Source organism: Lissotriton helveticus, chromosome 11 (genome assembly GCF_964261635.1).
Source record: "Lissotriton helveticus chromosome 11, aLisHel1.1, whole genome shotgun sequence".
NCBI classification, from domain to species: domain Eukaryota; kingdom Metazoa; phylum Chordata; class Amphibia; order Caudata; family Salamandridae; genus Lissotriton; species Lissotriton helveticus.
The window spans coordinates 60,119,964-60,147,790 of NC_136072.1; the positions used below are offsets into that span (position 1 = coordinate 60,119,964).

General features: G+C 40.8%; 1 protein-coding gene across 1 annotated transcript in view; it reads left to right on the forward strand.

Moving 5' to 3' along the window:
• LOC144792905 (cytochrome P450 2J2-like) overlaps positions 1 to 27,827 on the forward strand; it is a 107,574-nt gene that overhangs the window by 62,420 nt on the left and 17,327 nt on the right. Inside the window, exons 4-7 of the mRNA XM_078668110.1 lie at positions 1,026 to 1,186; positions 4,574 to 4,750; positions 6,187 to 6,328; positions 8,326 to 8,513. Of these exons, the coding sequence (XP_078524236.1) occupies positions 1,026 to 1,186; positions 4,574 to 4,750; positions 6,187 to 6,328; positions 8,326 to 8,513 (668 nt within the window). The remainder of the gene's footprint in view (positions 1 to 1,025; positions 1,187 to 4,573; positions 4,751 to 6,186; positions 6,329 to 8,325; positions 8,514 to 27,827) is intronic.

Here is a 27,827-nt window from a genome sequence, read left to right on the forward strand (position 1 = left end):
TGTCTTACACACCTTTCTATTTAGTAATGTAGATTGTAGCATAGGGTATGAAAATTATGACTTCCCCAAATTTGAGATGTTTTAAAAAAACGTTAAGATTTCCGCAACATCATGAAGAATGTAAAATTTAGAAAGAGGCAGGTAAAAAACACATTACAAGTTGATTTTTCCGGAGATAAATCATCAAAAAAACCTACATGATATACTTACAACATTGTTTTATGGTTTTAATTGATTTTTGGTTACTATTTTTAAGTATAAATACAACTTATGTAATATTAAGGTGCTCCTTGTTTATACAGAATAACAACTCTGGTTTAACATTCAACACTTCAACTGGAATAATTGTTTTGTGTTATGCCTAAATGTAACCTTCTCACATCTTTTAAGCCTTTACGATAGATCAAGTTTCCCAGCGAGTCAAAGAGGCCTTAGAGACCAATTTTCCATTGCAGACCTAGGGCCCGATTCACAAAGGTGAATTGAGACGAAAGTCTAACTTTACGACTTTCGGTATTCACAAAGGGCATTTACGAGTAGTAAAGTTAGACTTTTGTCCCCGTTAAACGTATGTTTTTGTCTTAAGCTTTATTGAGACCAAAACGTTGAACTTAATACCAAAACATACGTTTAACTGAGATGAAAGTCTAATTTTACTACTCATAAATGCCATTTGTGAATACCGAAACTTGCAAAGATAGACTTTCTTCTCAGTTCACCTTATTGAATCGTGGCATTAGAGACCATTATCTTGTTTGAGGGTAAGGAGGGAACACTTTCAATCTAACCATTTATATTGCTAAGATGTCCTTCCATCCGTAACAACCAGGAAATAACCTTGACAGCTATGAAATAGGAAAAACAACATGATAGTGTATGTTTGAAACAATCCATTGAACTAGTCTGCACAGCATTCTCATCCATATTTTTATTCTATTATTTTGGCAGGACTTCAGATGTTTGTCCTTAAGCTCTCTTTCCTGTTGGAGCATGCTGCAGTGACTCATTCTCATTTTTGCTCACAGGTCAAAGCCTGGATCCCTCTCCAGCAATTGTCCATTCTGTCACCAACGTGATCTCTGCTGTGGTTTTTGGGCATCGCTTCTCCAGAGATGATAGAGAATTCCATCGTCTCATTGAAGCCTCTGATGATGCTACTAATAAGATAAGCAGCATAGGGGCCCAGGTGAGTCCCACAATAGCATCATATTCTATCTTATTTGTCAGTCATAAGAAACACCTTAAATAGAAAGATAGAAACTAAGCATGTGAATGAAAGGCAGGTAAATAAGTCATGTAGGTTTTTGTAATAGATGTGGGGCGAAAACCAGATAAGAAGAGTGATGGCCATGTAAGGAAAAAAGAAATGAGGAACAAAAGCAGAGGAATGAGTAAGAAACTGAAGAAGGAAAACAAGAAAAGGGGAATGACAAGAAGCAGAAATAAAGAGGTAAATGGCAAGAAAGGAGAGAACAAGAGAAAAAGAGGATAACACTTGCAAAAGACTAAAGCAAATACAGGTAGAGCACAGTTGCCGAAGTAGTTGAGGATGAACATGTGCAGGGCCTGAAAAGAATGAAAGAAAAAAAGGCAAAGCTGAATAAAATTAAAGCTAATAATGAAATGTTATAGCTTCCAAAGAAATTTAGTACATAATTTAAAAAAAATTGAAATCACACTTAAACTACCTTTCTAGAAAATATTATTGTGATATTTTCAATAAAAATCTGTATTTGCTAATAGTTTAAATTTTCCATAATTATTACAATGTCACAAGATTGCTGTTTCTAATAGATTCAAAACCTAACTTAAAGAAAGGTGAACGAATCCAGACTTTTAAAGTAATCTGGTGTTATTCTTTTCCAAAAACATAGCTCTTTCAGTTCACTGTTTCCTTATGCACATGCATATGGGTGCAATTTATATGTTTTAAATCTGAGCATTATGCATCTGGACTTGGCAACTTGAAAGCACACATGAAATGGATTAGCTTAATATCAGATTTATTATTCGAATATCAAAAACTGGGCCCATTTAGTATTCTGGCACTGCAGCCGTTCCCGCACTATTTCATGGATGTTTCTCAATTCATTTATTTGGGATTTGCTAGAAATATAGGTTGCAGAAGCCTAGCTATTTGTTTTATGGTGTATTTGTCTTTAATGCCACTTGCTCAATTTGTGTGCATTTTCCAGTGGACCTACACAGTCATCAAATATAATAGTTGGTTTATCAAGGAGCATTTGCCCTGTTTAAGGGACAAAACACATTCAGTGGAAGCTCATTAACATCATTTAGGGGCAGATTCTGATTCCGGTCGGAAGGGCTCTGAACCATGTTCGGAGCCCTTCCGACCGCTTCAGAATGTGCTCGCCGGATTCCTTTCTGACCTAGCCATTCTAATGGGCTCGGTCGGAATGGAATCCGACTCGGATTTCCGGATAGCTTATGACGGGCTCGGAGAGCCGGTCTGGTGTCCGCAAATACTTCAGTACTCCCCCAGTCGCCTCTTTACGACCAAGGGAGTATGATGGCAGTTCACTGCTTTTAAGTGTTTCCGGCACAAAAAGGCAGTCAGAAACTGTCCTATGGAACCCCTCTGTTGGTCCCTGCACCCAGTGGCAGGCACCTTGGGGTGCCAGCCACAGAGTGCAGGGATGAACTGCACCCCTGCTGTACACAATGCAGGCATGCATTCCGCTTGGAATGCATGCTTCCATTGTGAAGCATAAGAATGTGACCAAACAGGGTTTGGTCGCATGGTACTTGCAGGGCAGTAACCGAAGACAGCAGGTCGGTTGGTCACGGCTCTTGACCGAATTCGGACGGCCCCTAAATGCTCAGATAGCCAAAATGCCAGCAATCTTGTTCCATAAAAATAAAATAACTCAGGGGCACTGGTGCACAAAGATACATGTTCTACACTAGGGAACTCCATCATGTTGTGAAGTTCACAACACAGTTGCAAAGCAGGTCAATAGTGGGGGAGTAGTATGGATGTGGCAAAATACTGGTGTTTCAAATAGATGAGGGAGACTTCTTTCACCAATAATTGAGAGCTGGGTGGGATAGAAAGTGGGGCTTGGTTAGGAGACAATAGGAATAGGAGATGTGGCACTGGTTGAGGCTCTGAGAGACAACAGATGGGGAGGGGTAGGCCAGGGAGTGTTGTTGGATAGGGGGTTGCAGAAAATGAGGGATACTTGTAATGTGTGAGGGTAGAGGGTGGCAACAGAAGTTGAGTGTTGCACCAGGAAATGAGACAGTGACATAGAGAGTACAGATCTGATTCTAAAGGGAAGGGATGACCACCAGTGGGTACAAGCTATGTAACAGTTTGGACAGGGGATACACAGAGAAATGGAAGAGGGCTACCTGGAGTACGGAAGAAAAAGAAAGGGAACTCCTAAAATATGAGGAGTATATATAGAGGACCACTTCTAATCTATAAGAATGCAGATAAACAATGTGGATGTACTCAATACATTTTAGATGTATTTTGTAGAATCGGTTAATATGGGCACTTTGTACTACATGTACCTGAAACAATATATTGCACACATGAAATTACCTTCATGTGCATACCAATGCTCAACCTGTGTGTTAAAAGTAGGTTAAAATAATAGGACCAGGATCCAAGCACAAACACAGAACAGTCAGATCTGAAACAGAGGCAAAAGAAGGCCTGGAAAATGTGTTAGTACCAGACTAAAATAGTATCCAATTTCAGCATGCAAACTCGCCTCCTACATTGAGCCTTTCTTGCAACTTGCTCTCAGTGAGAAGTGGGCTGCAAGATGTACCAACAACTGAGCAGTTTTGAAAACAAATTGGTGCAGGACTATTGAGCACTATTTCACTACTGGATTAACTAATGTATCTTTCTGCATACATAATCATGCACCCAACCCTCATAAATATGTATAGGGATAGCAGGGGTAATGCTACTCCGGTCGACCTGGCTATGAAAGTCGACTACTGCCTTTGGTTCAAGAGGTTTTTCCAGTGTTACTTATTTCCAATCCAGCCTTAGCCACAGTCTTGCTTTCCTTGCTTACACAGCCTAGAGAAGGAAATGACTGCAAGCCTCATGGCAACAGAACCACCCCTCCGATTATTAATAGCCTTTTGGGTGCTTCTTCAGGATACCTTCATCAGAGTTTGTATTACATGTCCCACACCATTAATGTGTATATTTGCGAGTAGGGCAATCAAGGTAATGGTCCACAGTGGGACCAAGATGTAGGAAGGTGGAGTTTAATCTCAATATCTCTTTCCTAATCCCTTCATTGCATCACTGATGCTGTATAGTTCATCCCATTACACAATGCTCTTATGTTCTAGTTTTTAGATAATACACTTGCTAATTTTAGTTTGTCTGAGACACACATACCCACCTACATAAATAGAAGACAAGCTCCATGAATGTCTATCAACAATCTAGAATGCAGCTATTTTAGAGGGAGAAAATGATTCAGAAACTACTCTGTCTGTCCCCATTGACTATGATTTTCTAAGTTTATTATCAAAAAAGGACAATTTACTTAATCAACTCCAATGCCTTTCCCTCCAGCTCTTTGATGTTTTCCCCTGGCTGATGCGGCATCTTCCAGGATCTCATAATGATCTCTTTAAATGCCTTGCAATTATAAAGGAATTTGTCAACAAGGAAATCCAAAGTCACAAAGAGAATGGGTTGTCTGAAGAGCCCCAGGACTTGATTGATTTCTACCAAACTAAAATATCACAAGTGAGTATTCACTGCTGCCACATTGACTGGTCTATTCTGCCTCCTATACATTGACTTAACATGTGGGAAACACAAGTGGCCATAAAATAAACCATGATACAATGGGGATTTTTAGGACTGTTGCGCTCCGGAATCTTATCAAACACTTGGCTTTATCATATTCGTGTCTCAAAGATTTAAATATAATAAATGCCAGAGCAATTAATAAAGAAATGTGAAAGCTTCTCAGATTACAAAACCAATGGCCAGATTCTGTGTTGAGTGAATCATATTTGGCATAGAATATCAATAGACTGTGCCCCCTCATTGTTGCCGATCACAGCCTCTGATCAGGAAGCTAATCTAAATTTGGTGGTTACTGCACAAAGATCTGCATCTCTAGTACTGCATATGTTTCCCCTTTTATATTCTGACAGGTTTTACCCACTGAAATTCAACAGGGGGTTGTAAACTTTATTTCACCCTGTAATTATCGGACAGAGTAAAGTCCATTTCACTTTTTAATCCATGGTCTGAGAATGAAGAACCTCATTTCAATGTACAAAATATTGTGGAAAAACCTTTAAAGCTCCGGGTTCACATCTCTCGAATTACCTCAGTCTTTAATTAGAAAATTCCCCCATCCTCCAAATGCCTTTCCTTTTTTAATGGGACCTTCAATTAGCATCTAAACAGATTCATGACCACATTAAATTCTCAGTAAAAAGGAACCTAGCCACAAGCCTTAGTATGCTAGCAACAGCAAGTCCTTGAGGCAGTTCTTTGAGGACCAATCTACAAAGTTAGTCCCAATAAACCATTGATACCTACAAAATTATGGCAAAGACATTGTTGTAGATTTTCTCAATGGTTGAAGTGCAATACATTTGGCACATTATAGAGCACACACAAATCAATCACTCCAACCCATCGTCCCCTTGATTGATTCTATTATTCTTTCCTCCTTTCCTTCTTTCCTATCTGCCCTAACAGTTTGAGTTTCTCATTCAATAATGCAGATATTCCTCTAACCATCCTCCTCAAGCTGGACTCACTGATTCCACACATGCCATTGCTAAAGACTTATTTCTCTACAACGGCCCTCGAGACAAGGGTACTTCATTACCTACTTCATTACTTCATTACCTAATTCATTACCTACTCAATCAAACACTTCGGAATGTAATCTTACCCCAATCTTCAATATCTAATTTTATCAATACCTGTTTTCAAATTAAAGCTTTAACTTCATTAATTGTTATTAGTAGGTTCTAATCTTTTTCTATAGAATTTGGTTGTACAATTTGATACTTTTATTTTGATTAACGCCATTTCTTGAAGAAGACAAAACTGTTTTATGTCATTCATCAGTCCTCATGGCTGGGTATCTTCACAATGCATTATGCTCATTTAATCGTTCCTATATGCTGAATGTGATTTCTTTTTTTACAATCCAGGACTCTCAAGATATCACCTCTACGTTTGATGAGGAGAACATGATCCGCCTTGTGACTGATTTGTTTGGAGCTGGGATGGAGACCACCTCCACCGCTTTACTCTGGGCACTGCTCTACCTGGTGAAATACCCAGTAATCCAAGGTGGGAGTTAGGATGAATACAATGAGTGCAATAGAAGTATTTTGTTATACTTTGTGCAGTATGAATTTAGAAACCAAGGTGTGGACATATTGAGTAGATTAGCAAACCTAAATAAAAAATCTTATTTCGGGGGCATGAAGGTTCTAGAAAAAATTAATGTTTCATTGACTTCTTTTGACAAAAGGGCTGAGTTAACACAGCATTCCTGTAGGGTTAAGGGTGCTCACAGCAAGCACCTTTAACAGATAGTCTTCTTGATAGATTACTATGGGTATGTTTAGGGAAACAATCAATTATGTAAATTCCCAAATGGCAGAGTTAGCAGAAGTGATATCATACAACCTTGGTACAGTCTCTGTTGTTCAGTATGTGCTAGCACATTACATTTGATGATGTTGACACAGCAGAACAGGATCTAAAGTGTCCTTTGACACTGGGGAAGTTATAAAAACTAACATCAGTATCAAATCACAAATAGCGCAAGTTTCCTAAAAACAGGCTGCTAAATGGATATTTCAGTAATTAGCAATATATAAACCTGGGCCCAACCATTGTATGCCAGGTGCAGAGTCTCCATAGGGCAACAGCACTACAACAACATACACAGGTACAGCCTTCATATTCTGAGACACAACCTCAGGTATCCAAATGCAGTTTAATGCCCAAGATAAGTTACAAAATCCCACTCGTTCCATAGTACAGCCTTATATTTTGAAAAACAGCCTCAAGTGCCAAGACACCTCCATTTTATGCCTAGACACAGTCCCAAATATCCAGGTACACCTCACATATACAGACTAAATGATTGTGTGTCCAGATCAAACCAGTATATGCTCCAGCATAACCATCTAATGTCAGATACAATTGTCTTCTGCCAGGGTAGAGCATAACATGCTTAGGTACAGCCTCTGCTGGCGAGACAGAACCATAATATGGCACACCTATAATAGAACTATGCACAGCCACAAATTACCCTATCCTGTCTGAAATATCTTTCCACAAATGCCTAGGCACAACAATCATATGTGACACACAACTTTCATATTCCCAACAATAGCGGTTATATGCTCGGGGGCAGAATCTTATGCACAGCTAAGACTCCTGTGCAAACATATAGTACCATACATTCAGGTATGGTCTCAAATCCCAAAGTGCATTTTTAAATTCCCCTGATGCAGCAACCACCAAATGTTCTAGCTCAACCACTGTATGCCAAGGAGTAACCCTAGTAGGCACCTTCACAGCTGCAATTGTCCAATTACAGTCACTTCATCAAGATTATCAGATGTGCAACCCCAGCCATCAGATGTACAGGCACATCCATTAATATGCTGAACCAAGCTACAAATGCCCATTCAGTGATTCCAATTGGCAGGTACACATTGTATATGAAGAGACATAGGCATATTTCCCTAGCCACAACAATATAGTCAACTCAGACTTATATATACATGTATTACTTCTTGGGTCTAGGTATAGCCATGGACTACATGTCTTCTTCATAAATGGAAGGGCTACACATTGCATACACAGTCAATTCTGCATTAGAAGTACCTCATGATTTTGTTTCATAGAGGAACATATAGACTTGCACTTTAACAGTGGGGAAAGGTCAATCCAAACCAAAGTTATTAAACATGTCTCACTATCGGTGATATTACTGGGTTTATGAATCATAGATATTTTCATATTTAGGCACTATCAATTGGTAGGTGTTCATTATGAATGAAAGTGATAAAAATAATCAATCACCTTACTAAACCGATAACTAGAAAGAGCAAAAAACTGGTATTTGGATTGAGGATATTATTTAAATTCTTAAGGCTGGGATGGTTTGAGTGGCTTTGACTTGTGTTGAATTAACAGAGCTGTTATGACTTGGGGATTTGGTGGATTTGAATGGAGATTTAGCTATCAACAACTGTCCTAATTATAGACACTCATTAGTGGGTTAGCATAGGACCATTTCTCTGACCTGTGTACATATTTCTCTCCAGAGAAAGTTCAGAAGGAGTTGTCTGCTGTCCTTGGTGAATCTCAGGCCATCCAGTATGAGGACCGGAAGAGGGTTCCTTACACTAATGCAGTAATCCATGAGATACTACGCATAAGCAGCATTGCACCCATTGGCATGCTTAGGCAGACTGTGAAGGACACGTCTTTGCAAGGGTTCAACATTGGGAAGGTATGTATGTGCCAGCTTTAAGAGATACCGTTTGAAGCAGAGTTGTGTTTATGATCTGAAAATTACAATTATTACAATATTGTGGGGTAACCTGACACAGAATACAAAGTTTATCAACTGGCAAGATGCCGGCTTACCAATATTGCGGCATGGGGCATGAAACAGACACTGAAGTCTGTATCACCAAACATCGTCAGCATGTGAAGTAGACAGTGAAGTAGGATGTGCTGATGGAAGGGCAAAAGGGATGTTTATGCTGTGGGGAATGTAGTTTATTTTCCAGTTCAAAATTTCAACCTGATATGGTATTAGAGTTATTTACGCAGCAGAAAAATTTAGTATTTCACCAAAGTGTGAAGAATGTATCAAGGCTAATACTGATTGGAGTAAAAAGTGATGTGAAGGAGGATAATGATGAACAGAGAATAATCAGTACTGAATGGACAGTGACACAAGAAAAGATGAACATACAGCACAGTGGTGCAAATCAAAGGACTTCGAAATACCCATATACATTTAAAATCATTACATTTCTTTTCCAAACCATACTGTATGATTAGCTAACATATATAATTACTCATGGTAGAATTACTCAACTACTACAATTACAGTTACTAGAGAAATAAAAAGTTTATACTTTCCTCTCAGTGGCTTCTACAACATTCTCATCCTAGCTCTGGAGTGCAGCAGAATGTTGAGTTTCCATGGTGCTAATCCATCTTACAGCCCAGTATGTGCCTCATTTGCTAAACCTAATCATGGCTCACAATCAACAGGTCATTATTCTCAAAACTGATTTTGAGCAGAATGTAATGTTTCTATCTTCTGTAATAAGCTTGTCAATTTGGGAAAGGGCCAACATCATAATGTTAGAATGTCGCTTTCATGCAGCCTCAATTCCCTATTGCAACCTCTCCTCTTTGCTTGTCGCTGACTGGTTCACTTAAATTTACTTTTGTAATCAGAAGTCATCACCTCCTCATTTAGGCCTTCTGCTCATAATACAATTTCATAAATGGAAGCAGACCTTGAGCCCATTGCTTTGCCATGCATCAACCTTTGGTTTTGATCCAGAACATAGGGGCTGATTACGATGGCAGACAGACTTCAGTCCGTGCGCCATCATATCGGGGATTGGGACCACCAGCCTACAAAGCAGCTGTCCCACAGGGGTAATTACAGGGGTGATTACAATGTGAACGGTCACAATGCCTATATTTTACTTTGCAGCATGTGCTGCTGGCTGCAGTACCTGCCACAATGTAAAAGCAGGATGTTACATATCCCTGCACTACATGTCAGGCACCATGTGGTGCCTGCCACATGGTACAGGGATATGTAGGGAGGCACCATAGGTGCCCCAAACACCCCAACCAAGGGCCAGGGAGAGAGGGGAGCCCACTAAGGACACCAATGTCCCTTTCCACCAGCCTTTTCATGACGGGCAACCCGCCATGAAACGGCTAGCGGAAAGGGGCATCATAATCCCTACTGGGTGCTTGGCAGGCACCACCAGCATTGTAGGGACTACGAACCCCTCCTCTGCACCCACAGGATCAAGGAGCCCATCAGATGCGTGATGGTCAGTCTTTAGGACCACCACACGATGCACACAATCATAATATGGGGGTCGGTAAACCTAGTTACGATGGTTGGGAGAGCGCCACCGGCAACCTGTTGGTTTTGGTCTCCCTACCATAGTAATTATGTTATGTTATGTTATAATACGCTTATATAGCGCAGGGCTACCCCAACAACGAGGCGTCCCAGCGCTTGCAGACAAGCCCAATTACATAACAACCAGAGGGATGCGGTAGAGTACCTGCTCAAAAGGAGCCCTAGATAGAGGAAAACAACCAAGTTTTAACGTGTTTTCGAAAATGAAGGTGATTGATGATAGAGCGCACACCCAAAGGGATAGAGTTCCAGAGTTTTGGGGCCAGGAACTTAAAAGATCGGCCTCCAGCTCTACACTTCCGGATCTTGATGGTACAAGCAAGGGAAAGGTCCGCAGAGCGGAGGGCACGCGGCGGGACATAAAAGGAACAAATTCCTTGCAAGATTTGGGGACCTAGACAATGCAACATTCTGTGGATAACACACAAGGCTTTAAATTGAATGCGCTGTTTGACGGGCAACCAATGGAGTCTACGTAAGACCTGAGAAGTGTGGCAGCGTTTCGGCAGACCGAACAAAGTACGGGCTGCAGCGTTCTGGGCTCTTTGTAGTCTATTAACGACTGTCAGATTGGACCCAAGCATAAGAACCTTACAATAGTCTAGATGGGATAAGACCATAGCTTGGACAATTGTCTGTCGGATGGAAGGTTCGAAGAAGCCGAGAATAGGTTTCAAAGAGCGAAGGCGACCATAACAGATACCAGCAACTCTTTTTGCATGGGAATCCAGGGTGAGTGCGTCATCTAGAATCATGCCCAAATTTCTAACTTCCCTCTTGGGCGTGGGAGGGGGGCCCAATGTGGGGGGCCACCACCGCTCATCCCACTTTTGAGTATCAGTGCCAATAAGGAGGACTTCAGTCTTAGATGAATTTAACTGAAGGCAGTTCTCTGTTAGCCAGCTGGAAATGGCCAGAATGTCCTCTTGAAATTTGGCTTGATCTCCCACGGTGTTATTAGAAAAGGTAAAAATCAGTTGCGTATCATCCGCATAGGATATTAATTTGATGTTACGTTCCCTGGCCAATATGGCCAGGGGGCGGACATACACATTAAACAGCGTGGGGCTGAGGGCAGAGCCCTGTGGGACACCGCAGCCTAATGGATACCTGCTGGATGAGTACGGGGGAGCATGAACCTGGAAGGAACGGTCAGATAGAAATGACACGTCTTTACAGTTACTTTCCCTTAAGTATCAGTTCTGCAGCCTTGTACTGGTAAACTTGTCGAAAAAACGCTGTTTCTGAGGAAGAGCGTTAAACTACATCTCTACTCTGGTGAATTTGTCGGTTGAAGTGCGCAGCACGTTTCGCGCGCATGCGCGAAATACAGAAGCTCTTAGAACAGCTACAACGCTGACCACCGGGCGTGAAATGGAATTACTTCCGCATTCCCAAGATGGCGGATCGCCGCAAAGCTGCCACTAGAACTCGCAATGAAGTCCTCCAGCAAGGGTGTCTCAGCTTGCCAACTCCTTTCAAACACTCCATTTGACGAGACGATGGGCGCATCCTGACAGTACCTCCCACCAAGGAGGCTCTCCCCAACCTGGGTTTTGAAGGATGAAGCCTATGAAATTCTCTGAGCAATTTTGGAGCATGTACATTTTCAGAAGGCTCCCATGATCTTTCCTCAGGACGAAAGTTCTTCCAATCAATCAGATAATATAGTGTGCCTTTCCTGAACTTAGAATCTAAAATTTGATGTACCTCAAACTCTTCTTCACCATCTATCTGAACTGGCCTAGGAGTCAACCCAACTCTCAGATTCACTGGACTCTTTTTAATTAAAGAAACATGAAAGGTAGGATGAATCTTCAAATATGAGGGTAAATAGAGCCTGACTGTCACTGGGCCTAACATTTTATTCTACTGTGAATGGCCCTAAAAATCGGGGTTGAAATTTCCGATTAGTCTTTAATTTCAAGTTTTTTGTGGACAACCACACCTTTTCCCCCGGGCAAAATACTGGATCTTCTCTTCTCTTTCTGTCAGCATATTTTTTATAAGATTCCTTGGCCTTGATCCAGTTTTCTTTAACCCGAGCAAGGGATCTTTGAACTTCTGAAACTATTTTGTTTACTGCAGGGACTGAACTCTCTTCTTTCTCCACAATTAAGGTAGGATGCCTGCCATAATTTACAAGAAGGGCGAATAACCAGTGGAAGAGTGAACCGAGTTATTATAAGCAAACTCCACAGCCCACACCATGTCAGACCATTCCATTTTCTGATCCAATAGGTAAAGTCGGATGTACTGCTCAAGTTCCTGGTTCACTCTCTCCGTTTGGCCGTCCGTTTCTGGATGGTAACTAGTGGAGAAGCGAGTGTCAATTCCTAACTTGTGGGTAAAGGCCTTCCAAAAATGTGAGACAAACTGGGTCCCCCTATCTGAGACCAGAATCTTGGGAATTCCATGCAGTTGCACAACATGCTGAGAGAAAAGTTGCGCTAACGATGGAGCATCGGGAATCTTTTTTAGAGGGACGGAGTGTGCCATTTTAGAAAATACATCTACAAACACTAAGACAGTAGTGAACCCATGACTAGGAGGTAACTCCACAATTAGATCCATTGACACTGTGTGCCATGGGTAGGGCGGCACAGGTAATGGTCTTAACTTGCCCTGAGGTGGTCTCCTATCAGCTTTTCCTCGCAAACACCTCTCACAGGTAGTCACATATTGTCGAATCTGCGGTCTCATGTCTGGCCACCAAAAATTCCTTTCCACCAATTCTGTAGTCTTGAGAATTCCTTTGTGCCCTGCCAACAAGTGATCATGGCAAGATTCTAATGCCTTTTCTTGAAGCTCTGGAGTTGGAAGAAATAAACGTTGATCTTGATATGGCAACCCATTCTTAATCTCTCGACCTTTCTCTTTCTGAGACCAATCCTCCATTTCTTGAACGGACATAGCTTCCTGGACCTTGTCCTCCATAACACTTGCATCTGCTACCATGATGATCTTTTCCTTTGGAATGATGCTCTGCTCTTCTCTTTCTGTTTTCTCTGAAATGGTGGACTCGATTCTTGATAAGGCATCAGCTTTGGCATTACTCTTTCCGGGACGAAAGGTAATGACGAAGTCAAAGTCCGCAAAAAACAATGACCATCGCAACTGCCTTGCAGTTAAAGTACGAGCAGACTTGAGCAATTGCAAGTTCCTGTAGTCCGTAAAGACTGTAACCTTGTGTCTTGCTCACATCAAATAATGGCGCCATTCTACAAAAGCATTTTTAACTGCCAAAAGCTCTTTATCAGCAATGGAATAATTGCACTCTGGAGGATTTAACTTCCTATAGTAATACGCCACTGGATGAAGCTGGCCTGAAACTGGATGTCGCTGAGACAAAATTCCTCCTATTGCAACTTCAGAAGCATCAGCCTCTACATAAAAAGGGTCTTCAGTTCGAGGATGCAGCAATATCAGAGCTTGGGTGAAAGGATCTTTGAGAAATCGAAAAGCCTCCTCAGCGTCATCCTTCCACTCAAATTTGATTCCTTTCTTAAGGAGTCGAGTGATGGGGGTTACTTTATGCGAAAAGTCTGAAATGAACCTCCTGTAGAAATTCGAAAACCCCAAAAAACTCTGAACTTCCTTCACAGACTTGGGAGAGGGCCAATCTTTAACTGCTTTAATTTTTGTGACATCCATGCTCACTCCATCAGGGGATAACACAAAACCCAAAAACTCGACTCTGGTGACATGGAAAGCGCACTTTTCTAGCTCGACATAAAGATGATTCTCCATCAACTTGATCAAAATTGCTCTCACATGAGGAATATGTTCTTCCACACTATTGGAGAAAATCAAAATGTCGTCGATGTAAACCACAGCCACTCGATCCAAAAACTCTCCCAACACATCGTTCACAAAGTGTTGAAAGGCTGCAGGGGCATTACAAAGGCCATATGGCATTACTTGGTACTCGAAGAGTCCATACCGAGTTCGAAGCGCCGTTTTCCACTCGTCTCCAGTGGCCACTCTGATCAGATGATAGGCCCCCCTAAGGTCTAACTTTGTATAGACCTTAGCATTCTTTACTTGATCCAACAATACGGAAATTAATGGTAATGGGTACCTATTCTTGACAGTCACCTGATTTAATGCTCGATAGTCGATGCAGGCCCGAAAATCTCCATCACGTTTTGGAATGAAGAAAAGAGGCGAGGAAACGGGAGACTGTGAAGGACGAATAAATCCATTGGCCAAATATTTGTCCAGGTACTCTTTCAAAAATCGATTTTCAGTTTCAGTGAGCGCATAAATTCGACTGCAGGGCAAAATTGCTCCGGGCTCAATGTCAATTTTGCAGTCGTAAGGGCGATGCGGAGGAAGCGTTTCCGCTCTTTTCTTATCAAACACAGTTACTAAGTCCTGATTTTCCACTGGAATTGATTTTGATTCCACAGTACAAATTTGGGCTGGATGGACTGAAGCTAAGATCTTGACCTGTGACTCATTCTCCGAAGTTTTCATTAAATTAAAACAATGTTCAGCGCAATAAGGAGAGTCCATTTCAATAGTTCTTCGTCTCCAGTTTATTCTCGGATTATGCTCAGTTAACCAGGGAAGTCCCAAAATTAACTGAAACTGCAGAGCATCTATTAAATTAAAAGTGATGTACTCCGAATGTCCTTTAAGCCCTGTCAATTGAACCAGTTCTGTTTCATGAGTAATGGGGCCTGAGGACAAGTTGGTGCCATCCACTGCACGTACAGGCTCTGGGATTATCTTTTTTACAAATTGGAGTCCATGCCGCCGAGCATATTTTAGATCACAAAAATTGCCGGTTGCTCCAGAGTCAATCATAACAGATACTTCCTTGATCTCTTGATCTCGAAATTTAACCACAAAAGTTGCTATCAAATGTGGTGCAGCTGACTGTAGTGTATTCATAATATGTTGTGATTCAGGAGTTGACTTTGTTGTCGCTTCCACCCGTGCAACTCTCTCTACGGGCGAAGCCGATCTTTTACTGGCAGAGAAGTTTTCAAACGCTTGGGACATTCTTTTACGAAATGTCCAGATCCCCCCTAAGCACAGTTGTGAATTTCTTCGTCTCTCCTTCTCCTCTTTAGATAAAGGCCCTCTAACCGATCCAATTTGCATGGGTTCTTCAGCAGATGGTATATCTGAACTCTTCTGAGTTTCACTTCGAATTCGATCAAACCGAGGAGGGATAGGACGAAAGTCTCTTTGTTTTTCATGTTTTCGCTCATTTAGTCTATGATCCAACTGCAACACCAAATCTATGAGAGCTGAGACTTCTGTGGGTCTTTGCGGGATTTGGGCAAGAGCATCCTTTAATTCATCTCGAAGACCTCTGTGAAAAATTGCCGCTCTTTTCTCCTCAGGCCAATTGGTTTCTACCACTAACTTATTAAAGTTAGCCAAATACCCCACCAAGTCTCGACTTCCTTGTTTAAGGTCCAACAATTCATTATCTGTAGATTGCGCAACAGACCGTCGATCAAAAATTCGGGCAACTCCACCTTGAAATTGTCATAATTTGTTAGGATTGGATCGTTCTTGGTGACCAATGACATGGACCAAGCAGCCGCGTCTCCCGTCAGATACGACAATATGAAAGCCACCTTTGCCTGATCATCAGTAAAAATTACAGGGCGACACAGGAAGTGTAACGAACACTGCGTCAGAAAAATTTGAGCCTTCATCGGATCCCACCCATATCTTTCTGGGGACACTAATGGAATGATAGGGGAGATGGAGTGAATTACTTGAGTGGAAATTCCAGACGAGGAAGACTGCTGTGGTGCCGAAGTTTTATCTTGATATAAAGATCCTGCGGTCACCAATTTCTCTAATCTCTGACGAGTCTGCAAGGACTCCTGACTAGATCTCTTAACTTCCTCCCTTAACGCCTTATTTTCCTCTAAAGCATTATTTAACTGCACCTGCATAATACCTAGAATTTCACTTAAGGTCTTCATGTCAAAGCCTTCCGCCATTCTGTCCAGGAGGGGACCTAATTCCTCAATTAAGAGGCCGGCACTTCAATCTGTCAAAGGATACACTGGTTCGGCCCCCTCAGGAACAGAAGCTCCTACCCCAAACCCCCTCAAGCCAAGCCAAGAACTACCTTTTAGTAATGCAGTCCATAGTCTTAACCCGGGGGGGAAGGGGAAGTGGACAGACAAAACAAGAGAGACTTCTTCCTCACGATATCTGTCTCGGGAGTTTTTCTGGTAAACTCTCTGAAAGGGAAAAGACAGGTTAAATCTCCCTACTTAACTTTCACTTGACCCAATCTTATTTCTATTCCCTGAACTCTGAGTCTTACCGATACAGACTGGGAAGCTAGCCACTCTCCTAACTGTCTTGTCTGGAACGTGTCATATCTGATTAACCGGAAGAACTCCTAGTGTTCTTTGGAAAACTTATTATTGAAGAAAATTGCTCCTAACGCTCTGAACTGTGAAGTTTTCAAGAGTCTTGAACTCGAAACTGTGAACTCTCTCTCTCATGAGATTTCCTGGAATCCTTTGAAGATAAATACTCAGATGCTAAAATCTTTGAATGTCTTTGAATACTTTGAGGCACCAAAAGTCTTTACAGTACTTCACTTTAGTAATAGTCTCTGACAGGCTCAGGGCGCAATATGCTCTCCTGCCTTCTTGCTAGGAAGAGTCCTTAGCGCCCTTAGTTCATCGACTGAGACTCAACTTCTAACTCCACAAATACTCTTACTTAAATGTCTTTGAGGGAACTTCTCTTGACTGAAGTTTTCCCAAAACTCTGACTCCGCTTCACCTCAACATCTCGAGTGTTCTGGCATTGACACACTTCTGGTCACAGGTATGCTGAGGGAAAAAAACGTTCGTTAAGAAATGCTATTTTTTATTCTAATACAACGTCTTTACAGTTACTTTCCTTTTAGTATCAGTTCTGCAGCCTTGTACTGGTAAACTTGTCGAAAAAACGCTGTTTCTGAGGAAGAGCGTTAAACTACATCTCTACTCTGGTGAATTTGTCGGTTGAAGTGCGCAGCACGTTTCGCGCGCACGCGCGAAATACAGAAGCTCTTAGAACAGCTACAACGCTGACCACCGGGCGGGAAACGGAATTACTTCCACATTCCCAAGATGGCGGATCGCCACAAAGCTGCCACTAGAACTCGCAATGAAGTCCTCCAGCAAGGGTGTTTCAGCTTGCCAACTCCTTTCAAACACCCCATTTGACGAGACGATGGGCGCATCCTGACAGTATCCGAATGCAACTTAAGATCTAACTCACTGGCCCTCCTGAAGGTCCCACGCATTCGGTTAAGTCGCACATGTGGTAGAGAATTTTCTTATATTGCTCTCAAATACTGGAACTCGTTACCTGGGTCCTTGTGCAAATCAACATCTCTCCTGACTTTCAGGAGACAATTAAAAACTTTCCTGTTATAATTTTGCTTTCTACTTGAGTGACTATCAGCCGGACCCGCTTTATGTTATCTCTTAGGTAAGCACTGAGATGCCCCGGGTGAATCATGCGCTATATAATAGACTATTAACATAACATAACATAACATAACATAACATAACATAACATAACATAACAGGGATGAGAGCACAAACGGAAGGGGGATAATAAGGCCGGTCAATATGTACGCGCTGGATACGCATGAACAATTACGATCTACTAGAATACGTGAAACGCAACCGTGTGTGTCAGTGATGCACCCAGATGGCCCCAATCGTGTCTATGACGAAAAATTAGGAAAAAGTGAGGGGAAGAAGAGGAGTTGAATTGAGTAAGGATTCCTAGGTAAATGGAGGGTTAAAACATTACTCCCAGATGGTCCAAGGGGGTACGATAAAATAGTATAGAGCATCATGCAACATATAAAGATATTACTGAAGATGAAATAAATGAATAACAATCTTGCCCCTTGCGAACATAACAGTTGCAGCCATAACAAATGTAGAGGTATACTTAACAATTGTTAGTAGGTCACATAGAGTATAAAACGCACAGTGGAGTGGGTAAGCAAATAGTTCTTAGGAGGTTGGTCCAGTCCTCCATCCGGTTCAGCCCTGTGTGCAGGCTGTCCGTGCGTATGATCCATTTAAGCTCCTCTTTGTTGAGGATGCTGGTGATGTTGGATTTCCTGGGAGTATTGTGGATCACATTGATGTCTTAACAACGTATGTCATCTTCTGTGTGTCCGTGCGACGGGAAATTTTCAACCAGCGGTGCATTGGGTGTTCTACAACAAATTCTACTCTGATGCTGGCCGATTCTGATTCTTACTTTTCTACAATATGCTGCCATGTCAATGAAGTTTAATGAAAATGGGCCGACATGTAGCAAACACCACAATATGATTGCTACAAGTTTATATAGCCGTTCAGGACGGACACTATATATTATTTATTGCTATGCCTGACTTAGGATGATATTGTTTGCATCTATTATCATGTATTGTGTAGATTATTTTCCTACGTACTACTTACCTATGCAACTTAAACATGTGTTTAGATGGCCGTCGTTCTCAAGACAATACCTTTGGGAATCATGAGACCTTCATCTATGATGTATACTCTGGTGTTATGAATCACTTGTGTTTAAACTTGACTGAAACTGAGCGTTCTACGTGTGAGCAAGGCCTAACTGCTGAAACATGTAGCGTGGAAGCACTAATAAACTTCCTGAACTGCAAACTGCTGAGAAAGTCTTGAGAGTGAATTATTTCATTTTCGCAAAGGAACAGTTTGGATACTTTTACCGGCTGCTCTCCCGGTGCATGCAGCACCCTCCACGGGCCCCTGATCTCTTCTAGAGCGTTTTTTTGTATATATTTAAAAACATATATATATTTAAATACATGCACAAATATGTGTGTATATATATATATATATATATATATATATATATATATATATATATATATTGCTTTCACTCCGTTCGATGCTGCTGCATCTCAGTCACACTGCCAGAACTGTAAAAACGGATAAGTCTGACCCAAATTCGGTGCAAAATCAGTGATTTATTCCGTGAAGCAGAATAGCACCCAGCAAGCCCGCATGACGCGTTTCGCCTCTAGCCAGAGGCTTGATCACATGATACATTGCTTGAAAGTGATGAGGGTACTTATTGAGCTCGTAAACAGAGGGGTGGCGCTAGTTGTACTTAGCCTACCCTTATTAACCCTATACTGGCCAGTATATATACCGACTTTTCTTTATGTTAAATAAATGGCTCAGTGTCATGTTTTCCAAATTGGAACAATTTGATTCGTGCAACATATATGCAGTGCAAAATACGCAAAACTGGTTCAACATGTTGTGTGGTTAGTTACAATCCTTAAAATAGTATACTGATGAACAAAGTATATGTAAAAGAATGCATTTTGTAAACAATTACATTATTTACAATAAAATACATAGTGTCTTATATTTTATAAAATTACTAGTTCACCAAAAGAGATTGTTTCTTATACTAACCAATCAAACCGCAATTAATGTATGCCAAATTCATAATGTATATACAATTCTATAAAAAAGCCTTAATAAATATCATCATTAAAACCATCTTATTGTTAACATAAAAGACCAATTGGAAAACAACAATATCGTAATAGGGTATACATTAGTTAATGTCCCAGTTCTTTCAATGTGGTACAAGCTCAAGTTGTAAAAGTATGAATCGTCATTGTTAATCCAACCAATAAAGTGGTAAATAGTGCAAAATTGTGTAATGTACATCATATTTTTTTTTTTTATAAATCTAGGAAGGATATAAAGGGAGGTATTTAGTTCTTAGTCATAATTTCTACATCAATTCCCAAATCACTTATATATGACTTCGTTCAAATCATTATGCATTCAGATTTTACGTGAATTTACAAAATAGAAACTAGGTACATATTGTTAACGAGAATTCCGACAGTACTGTTGTGATACCTTTGATGTAATCGTACCACAGAAATGTGTACAAATCTTCACTCGCGTTAAGACCTCGCGGGGTCTTACTGTCCAATTCAATAATATATCTAGTTTCCAAAAGACGGAGCTTAGCATCTCTATCTCCTCCTCTCTTGAGTGGCATGACGCAATCAATGACATAGTATTGCAGAACTGAGGGGTCACTGTTGTGTCGAGTCTCAAAATGGCGGGCCACTGGGTAGGCCTGATCTTTTCCCACGATGGCCCTTATGTGCTGCAATATCCGTTTATGAACAGGCAAGCGGGTACTACCCACATACCGAAGTTCACAGGGACACTGCAGCACATAGACTGCGAATTCAGTCCTACATGTCATGCGTTTTTTGATTTGTACAGGGTTGCTTTTAAAAGGCACAATGTATTAGGTTTTATTACAACCATGTCTGCAAGCATTGCAGACAGAGCACTTCTTAAAGCCTCCACTGAGGGCACCCCAGGTGGCGGAAATCGGTTTCTCTAGTAAATTGCTTACTAGTTTGTCTGACATGGAGAAGGATTTTCTATATGTTATATTGGGTTTATTGGTGATATATTTCCCAATAACAGGATCCCTGGTTATCAAATTCCAATTCTTATATAAAATCCGCCGAATTTCCTTGTGTTGTTTACTATATGTGGTGATAACCCTAGGTCTAATTTTTGCATCATCCCCTAGTGGAACCTTAAGTTTGTCCTTAGTTACCAATGTTTCTTCCCTTGTTATAGAAAATGATCTGTTAATGGCCCGCTGAATAACGTTTGCAGAATAGCCACGGGACAGAAAACGTGCCTTGCTTTACTCCTGAGCCTTTTGGCAGTCTAGATCAGTGCTGCAAATGCGCCTAATCCGCAGCATCTCCCCGAAGGGGATACTGCTGATAAGGTGATGAGGGTGCTGACTGGAAGCATGCAGTACCGTGTTTCCACTTTCCAGCCGTGGGCTTTCTGTGTAACCTGGTGGATAGGCCTGCCTCTGTAACATATACCTCAGTGTCCAAAAAGAACACGGAACTGGCGTTAATATGTGAAGTAAATCTTAGATTTAAACCATTATTGTTTAATTCCTCCACAAAGTCATTGGCTTCCAATGATGACCCTCGCCATACCATGAATATATCGTCAATATATCTTAGGTAAAGTGATACATGTTTTTGCATTGTTGCCCCATGATCGTTTACAAGGGTCTGCTCCTCCCAGAGTCCCATGTGGAGACATGCTAGACTCGGGGAGAAGCAAGACCCCATAGCTACCCCTCTAACCTGCTGGTATATCTGATTGTTAAAGAGGAAATAGTCTTGTTCCAGGCAAACTTGGATCATTGATAATAACATTTTGTTATGTGTGGAAAAATTCATTGGCCTCATGTTTAAATAAAATTCCACAGCCTTCATACCATCAGCATGTTTGATTGATGTATAAAGGGAAGATACATCGAGTGTTATCAGTAAACAGTCAGTGCTCCAAACAACATTGTTTACTTTTCTGATAAAATCAGAAGTGTCCTGTACATATGATGGAAGACATTTTACCCATTCCTGGAGGAAAAAATCAATATATCTTGAAATGTTCTCTGTTGAACTATTGATAGCCGATATAATCGGACGACCAGGTGGTGTGTTGATGTCTTTATGTATCTTGGGTATTAGATAGAATGTTGCTATTACCGGGAAATCTTTCTTCATGTAGTTGTATTCGTCATTTGAAATTAATTTGGCGCTTCTCCATGCCATGAGTTTCAAGTTTTGATCTTGCCAAGAAGCTTTCAAAGCTGTCAAATTGCTTTTTCTGTAGCAAGAGGAATCTGACAATTGGCTTTCCGCTTCAGCTATGTACATATCTCGCGGCCATAAGACAATGTTCCCGCCTTTATCCGCTTGGCGGATGATTACATTTTTGCCTAATTCCAGTTTCTTAATTAGATTTTGGTAACATTGGTTCTTTTTGTTTGCCATATTGTGTTTCTTATTTGTCGATATGCATAGCTGTTTAAGTTCCTTGGTGACTAGATCATGGTAAACATCTATGTTATCGTGTGTTAACACAGGTTGAAAGGTTGACTTTGGTTTAAAAGGAGTGTTGCTCATGCCTTGATCTTCCCTTGATGTCACTAAAGGCAAATCCAGTGATGGTTCACCTTCCTGTTGCAAGCTTAGATCTCATCAAAAGAGCAACGATCCTCAGCTTCCAATAGAGAGGGACTGTTTTGTGTCCCCAACTGCTTTTTTCCTTTCTTTGGTTGTAGAGCAAAGAATTTATTTAATTTCAATTTCCGTACAAAGCGTATGTATCCATTCTAGCATCCACATAGTTAAAATTCGATGGCGGACAATAAGATAATCCTAAGCCTAGGATCATTTCATCATTTGTAGACAGAGTGATGTTAGAGAGATTGACAATGGACCTTGCACTTAATTCACATTTGCCTTGCGTTTCGATCTGTTCCATCGGCCCGTGGCTGGCTGCTTCAAGTTGGGCTGCTTTATGCTGGCAGCATTTCCTTCTTGCATGTCGTTTATGGTTGGCCCGGTTTTGTTTGCCTGTGTCTTTCCTAGGACTCTTGGTCTTAAAGTGTCGCGCCGGTCTTGACACAGACAACTCACCTCCTGCACCACGCCACCTCTTTCCCAGCCCACGCGGCGCTCTTCTGCGGTGCGTAACTCCTGCGGTCAAATGCCAAGACCGCTCACAATTTAGCAGAACTTCCCGGTCTCCCAGGAAAATTGTTCACAAGGCATTTGTAATGCCGAATCGCGTAGGATATCATGCGTCTGGGTCTATATGTGCAAAATGATGCTCCTGAAAGAAAAAGAATACAAAATAATCATTTTTTCAACCTGAATCGAGTGCGGACCATTTTTCTGGGAGACCGGGGAGTTCTGCAAAAAAAAAAATATATCTATATATATATCTACAATACCTCGCAGCGCTGCACCCCTCAGGTGAAAATACAAGGCATGACCCAACTTTGTTGCAGCATACAACTTATTTCCCAAGTAAACAGCTTGCTATATATATATATATATATATATATATATATATATATATATATATATATCTATCAAAACAAAACCCTTTCAGGCATAGAGTGATGCATAAATTATGCAAAAAGAAGGAGAGAACTCTGGGTAGGTCTCAGTTTAGGTGGAAAGCAGCTCCTGTTAGAGCACTCTCAACACCAGCGACACTCTAGATCTGCTCACCTCAAATGTCTGTTTTTCTATCAAAGTTTTTAAGCATAGGATTAGCACAGTGCTATCCACGCCGAGATAGAAAATGACAAAGTCTTTTGCCATTTAAACAGCAAAGTCTTTAAGCATAGGACTAGTACAGTGCAGTCCTTGCCGAGCTGTAAAATAACAAAAGCCATTTATCACTCCAGGCACAATATTACAGCTTTGAATTGGTAAAATACCAGCTCAAGCGAACCTGAAATGAGTAAAAGCAACCCCTGACACAGTGTTTCGCTCTAATTAGAGCTCTTCAGAGAGGTATAGCTTTGTCCAGACACAAGGGAGCACCCAGTATTAAGTCAAAACAAACCCTTTCAGGCATAGAGTGACGCATAAATTATGCAAAAAGAAGGAGAGAACTCTGGGTAGGTCTCAGTTTAGTTGGAAAGCAGCTCCTGTTAGAGCACTCTCAACACCAGCGACACTCTAGATCTGCTCACCTCAAATGTCTGTTTTTCTTTCAAAGTTTTTAAGCATAGGATTAGCACAGTGCTATCCACGCCGAGATAGAAAATGACAAAGTCTTTTGCCATTTAAACAGCAAAGTCTTTAAACATAGGACTAGTACAGTGCAGTCCTTGCTGAGCTGTAAAATAACAAAAGCCATTTATCACTCCAGGCACAATATTACAGCTTTGAATTGGTAAAATAGCAACTCAAGCCAACCTGAAATGAGTAAAAGCAACCCCTGACACAGTGTTTCGCTCTAATTAGAGCTCTTCAGAGAGGTATAGCTTTGTCCAGACACAGGGGAGCACCCAGTATTAAGTTAAAACAAAACCCTTTCAGGCATAGAGTGACGCATAAATTATGCAAAAAGAAGGAGAGAACTCTGGGTATGTCTCAGTTTAGGTGGAAAGCAGCTCCTGTTAGAGCACTCTCAACACCAGCGACACTCTAGATCTGCTCACCCCAAATGTCTGTTTTTCTATCAAAGTTTTTAAGCATAGGATTAGCACAGTGCTATCCACGCCGAGATAGAAAATGACAAAGTCTTTTGCCATTTAAACAGCAAAGTCTTTAAGCATAGGACTAGTACAGTGCAGTCCTTGCCGAGCTGTAAAATAACAAAAGCCATTTATCACTCCAGGCACAATATTACAGCTTTGAATTGGTAAAATACCAACTCAAGCCAACCTGAAATGAGTAAAAGCAACCCCTGACACAGTGTTTCGCTCTAATTAGAGCTCTTCAGAGAGGTATAGCTTTGTCCAGACACAAGGGAGCACCCAGTATTAAGTCAAAACAAAACCCTTTCAGGCATAGAGTGACGCATAAATTATGCAAAAAGGAGGAGAGAACTCTGGGTAGGTCTCAGTTTAGGTGGAAAGCGGCTCCTGTTAGAGCACTCTCAACACCAGCGACACTCTAGATCTGCTCACCTCAAATGTCTGTTTTTCTTTCAAAGTTTTTAAGCATAGGATTAGCACAGTGCTATCCACGCCGAGATAGAAAATGACAAAGTCTTTTGCCATTTAAACAGCAAAGTCTTTAAGCATAGGACTAGTACAGTGCAGTCCTTGCAGAGGTGTAAAATAACAAAAGCCATTTATCACTCCAGGCACAATATTACAGCTTTGAATTGGTAAAATACCAACTCAAGCCAACCTGAAATGAGTGAAAGCAACCCCTGACTCAGTGTTTCGCTCTAATTAGAGCTCTTCAGAGAGGTATAGCTTTGTCCAGACACAAGGGAGCACCCAGTATTAAGTCAAAACAAAACCCTTTCAGGCATAGAGTGACGCATAAATTATGCAAAAAGAAGGAGAGAACTCTGGGTAGGTCCTTAGTTTAACACCAGCGACACTCTAGATCTGCTCACTTTGAGGTGAGCAGATCTAGAGTGTCGCTGGTGTTGAGAGTGCTCTAACAGGAGCTGCTTTCCACCTAAACTGAGACCTACCCAGAGTTCTCTCCTTCTTTTTGCATATATATATATATATCTTTACCAATGTGACCCTCAGACCTCCATGCGCTCAGCTACTGGTGCTCTGGGTGGGGGCCGGTTCATGGCCCAGACAACTATTTTACACCAAGGACGCAGCACTCCAGACTTGGGTGTTTTTAGCTTAATGTATTACTCATAAAGCTCGAACCAACGCGTTTCAGCCTAACCTCTGCTTTGTTCTCGGTAAGTGAGCCATCGTTTGTTTTTACTTTATATCTCATTTCTGCCATAAGGGGGCATTATGGGATATGTAGTGTACTTGCATGTATACAGTTTATTTACAATTGTCAGACGTTAAGTAATTTCTAAATTATATACATCACAATGGCATAGCAATCTCATTATGCACTTTCCATGGAGTATAGTACCCAATTCATTATGTGTTTGGCAGCATCAATTGTAATGTCACATTACTTTCAGCAGTTACAATGCATGCTGGGTTATGTAGTTCAACATTTTACAACCAAATTCCAAGGCAGTCCATTGTGCGTACTTTCCTGGTACACATTTAATTAATGGCATTTTATTACAATTATTCCTATTATTGAGTATAGTACTTCAATAGTTTTGTTTGCTTTTCGGTTTGCATTTTTGTTTAGTTTTTTCCACTGTTGGTTTATTATTGCAGCCTGTTTGGCTGGGTAGTGACATTGTCCCGATATAGTATCCTTATAATTAATTTGATTGTCCAAGTCTCTAAACCAGTTTTAAATTCATTTATCTGTTGTTTAGGGTATAGTACCCTATAATATGTGACCAGGTTATGTTGTTTTGTTTTATCGGAGAATATTTGTGTTACTTTGTTTTCCCAACATTTTTCATATTCCGCTGTTCAGTTATCACTCAAGATGTACAAAGAGCTCCTCATTATTATTCATCCCTCTTGGCACTTTAGTTTTTAGTCTAATGATGAAACATGACTCTGTCTGTCTCAGTTTTTTGCGTCTGTCACCTCCTCGTTCATCAGGTTTTACCATAAAGATTCCATGATATGACATAGCCTTCCAGTTGCTGTTTTGGTAGGATGCCATATGTTTGGCTGTGGCGTAGGACTTATCTTTATTCTTCACCACCCTAATATGTTCCAGTATTCTCTTTTTCAACATACATGTTGTGCTTCCAATGTATTGCATTTTGCATTTACATTCAATATTGTACACCAATATGCCAGTATTTTCTGATCTTAGTTGCAATGATGCCACTCTCTATGCTGTATGTCTTTATAAACCGTGGTGGGTCTTGCATTTCATTCTGTTTTGTGGCCTTTGGGTTTAATATTTCAGTTCTTGATTTTTTCGCAGCTTGTTATTTGCTTTTCTCTAGGCTTCTCTCATTATAGCCTCTTGACTTCAGTCTGGTAAGGGTTTCCTCTATTTTTTCTTACGCATCTGATTCCTTTGAGCAGTTTCGCTTCATGAGAATAAACTCGCCATAAGATATACTGGCAATCAGTGGTTGGGGATGGAAGCTGGTGCCGTGTAATATACTATTGGTAGATGTTTTCTTACGAAATAGAGTTGAGTGGATTTTTTTATTTTCAATGTAGACTTTCAGGTCTAAAAAGTCTATTTCTTTTTTACTAGTGGCATATTTGAATTCCAAGCCCACTTCATTCTTGCAGAATTTAAAATAATAGAGATTAAAATCCTGCAGTGTTCCAGACCAGGTCAAAAACAAATCATCTATGTAACAGACCCTTAGAATGATTTTATCTAGGTCCATTTGATTAGCTGGGTCCCAAGCAATTGTCTTCTCCCACCAGCCCATCGCTACCGCATTCTTGTTTGTACAGCTGATGGTTGAACAGAAACACATTGGGGCCAATTCACAGAACTAACTTAAGACAAAATCCTAAACTTACTACTTTTGGTATTCACAGAAGTTAGGATTTTGTCTTGAGACAGACTTAAGACAGACTTAAGACAGACTTAAGTTAGGATTTTGTCTTAAGTCTGTCTTAAGTCTGTCTTAAGACAAACTTAAGATAAAATCCTAACTTCTGTGAATACCAAAAGTAGTAAGTTTAGGATTTTGTCTTAAGTTAGTTCTGTGAATCGGGTCCAAGGTTTGTGAGACATAGTTTGATCATGTCGAGAAGCATACATGTGCGTTGAAGTTCACTAATGTTCCGTTGTTTAAGGAAATTGTAACATGCATTGAAGCCGATTTCATGTTTGATTGATGTGTATAAAGACCCTACGTCAATTGTCACTAATAGGTATTCTTCGTTCCATGTGATTCCATTCAGAATTCTTAAGAAATCACCCGTGTCTTTAACGTAAGAACTCATGTTCTTTATGTTCTTTGCAATTGGTGCTAGATAGATGTCAACGTATTGTGAGAAAAAAAATATATATATATATATATACACACACACACACACACACACATCAGGCTGAAGACTTTATCCCCAGCAAGAAAATGAAGGGACCGCACTCAATCAAGGTTGAAACTCGGTTATTTTATTTCACCGAGATGAAACACAGGATTCATTTCAGCTTTGCGTCTTTTTCCCACTATACAT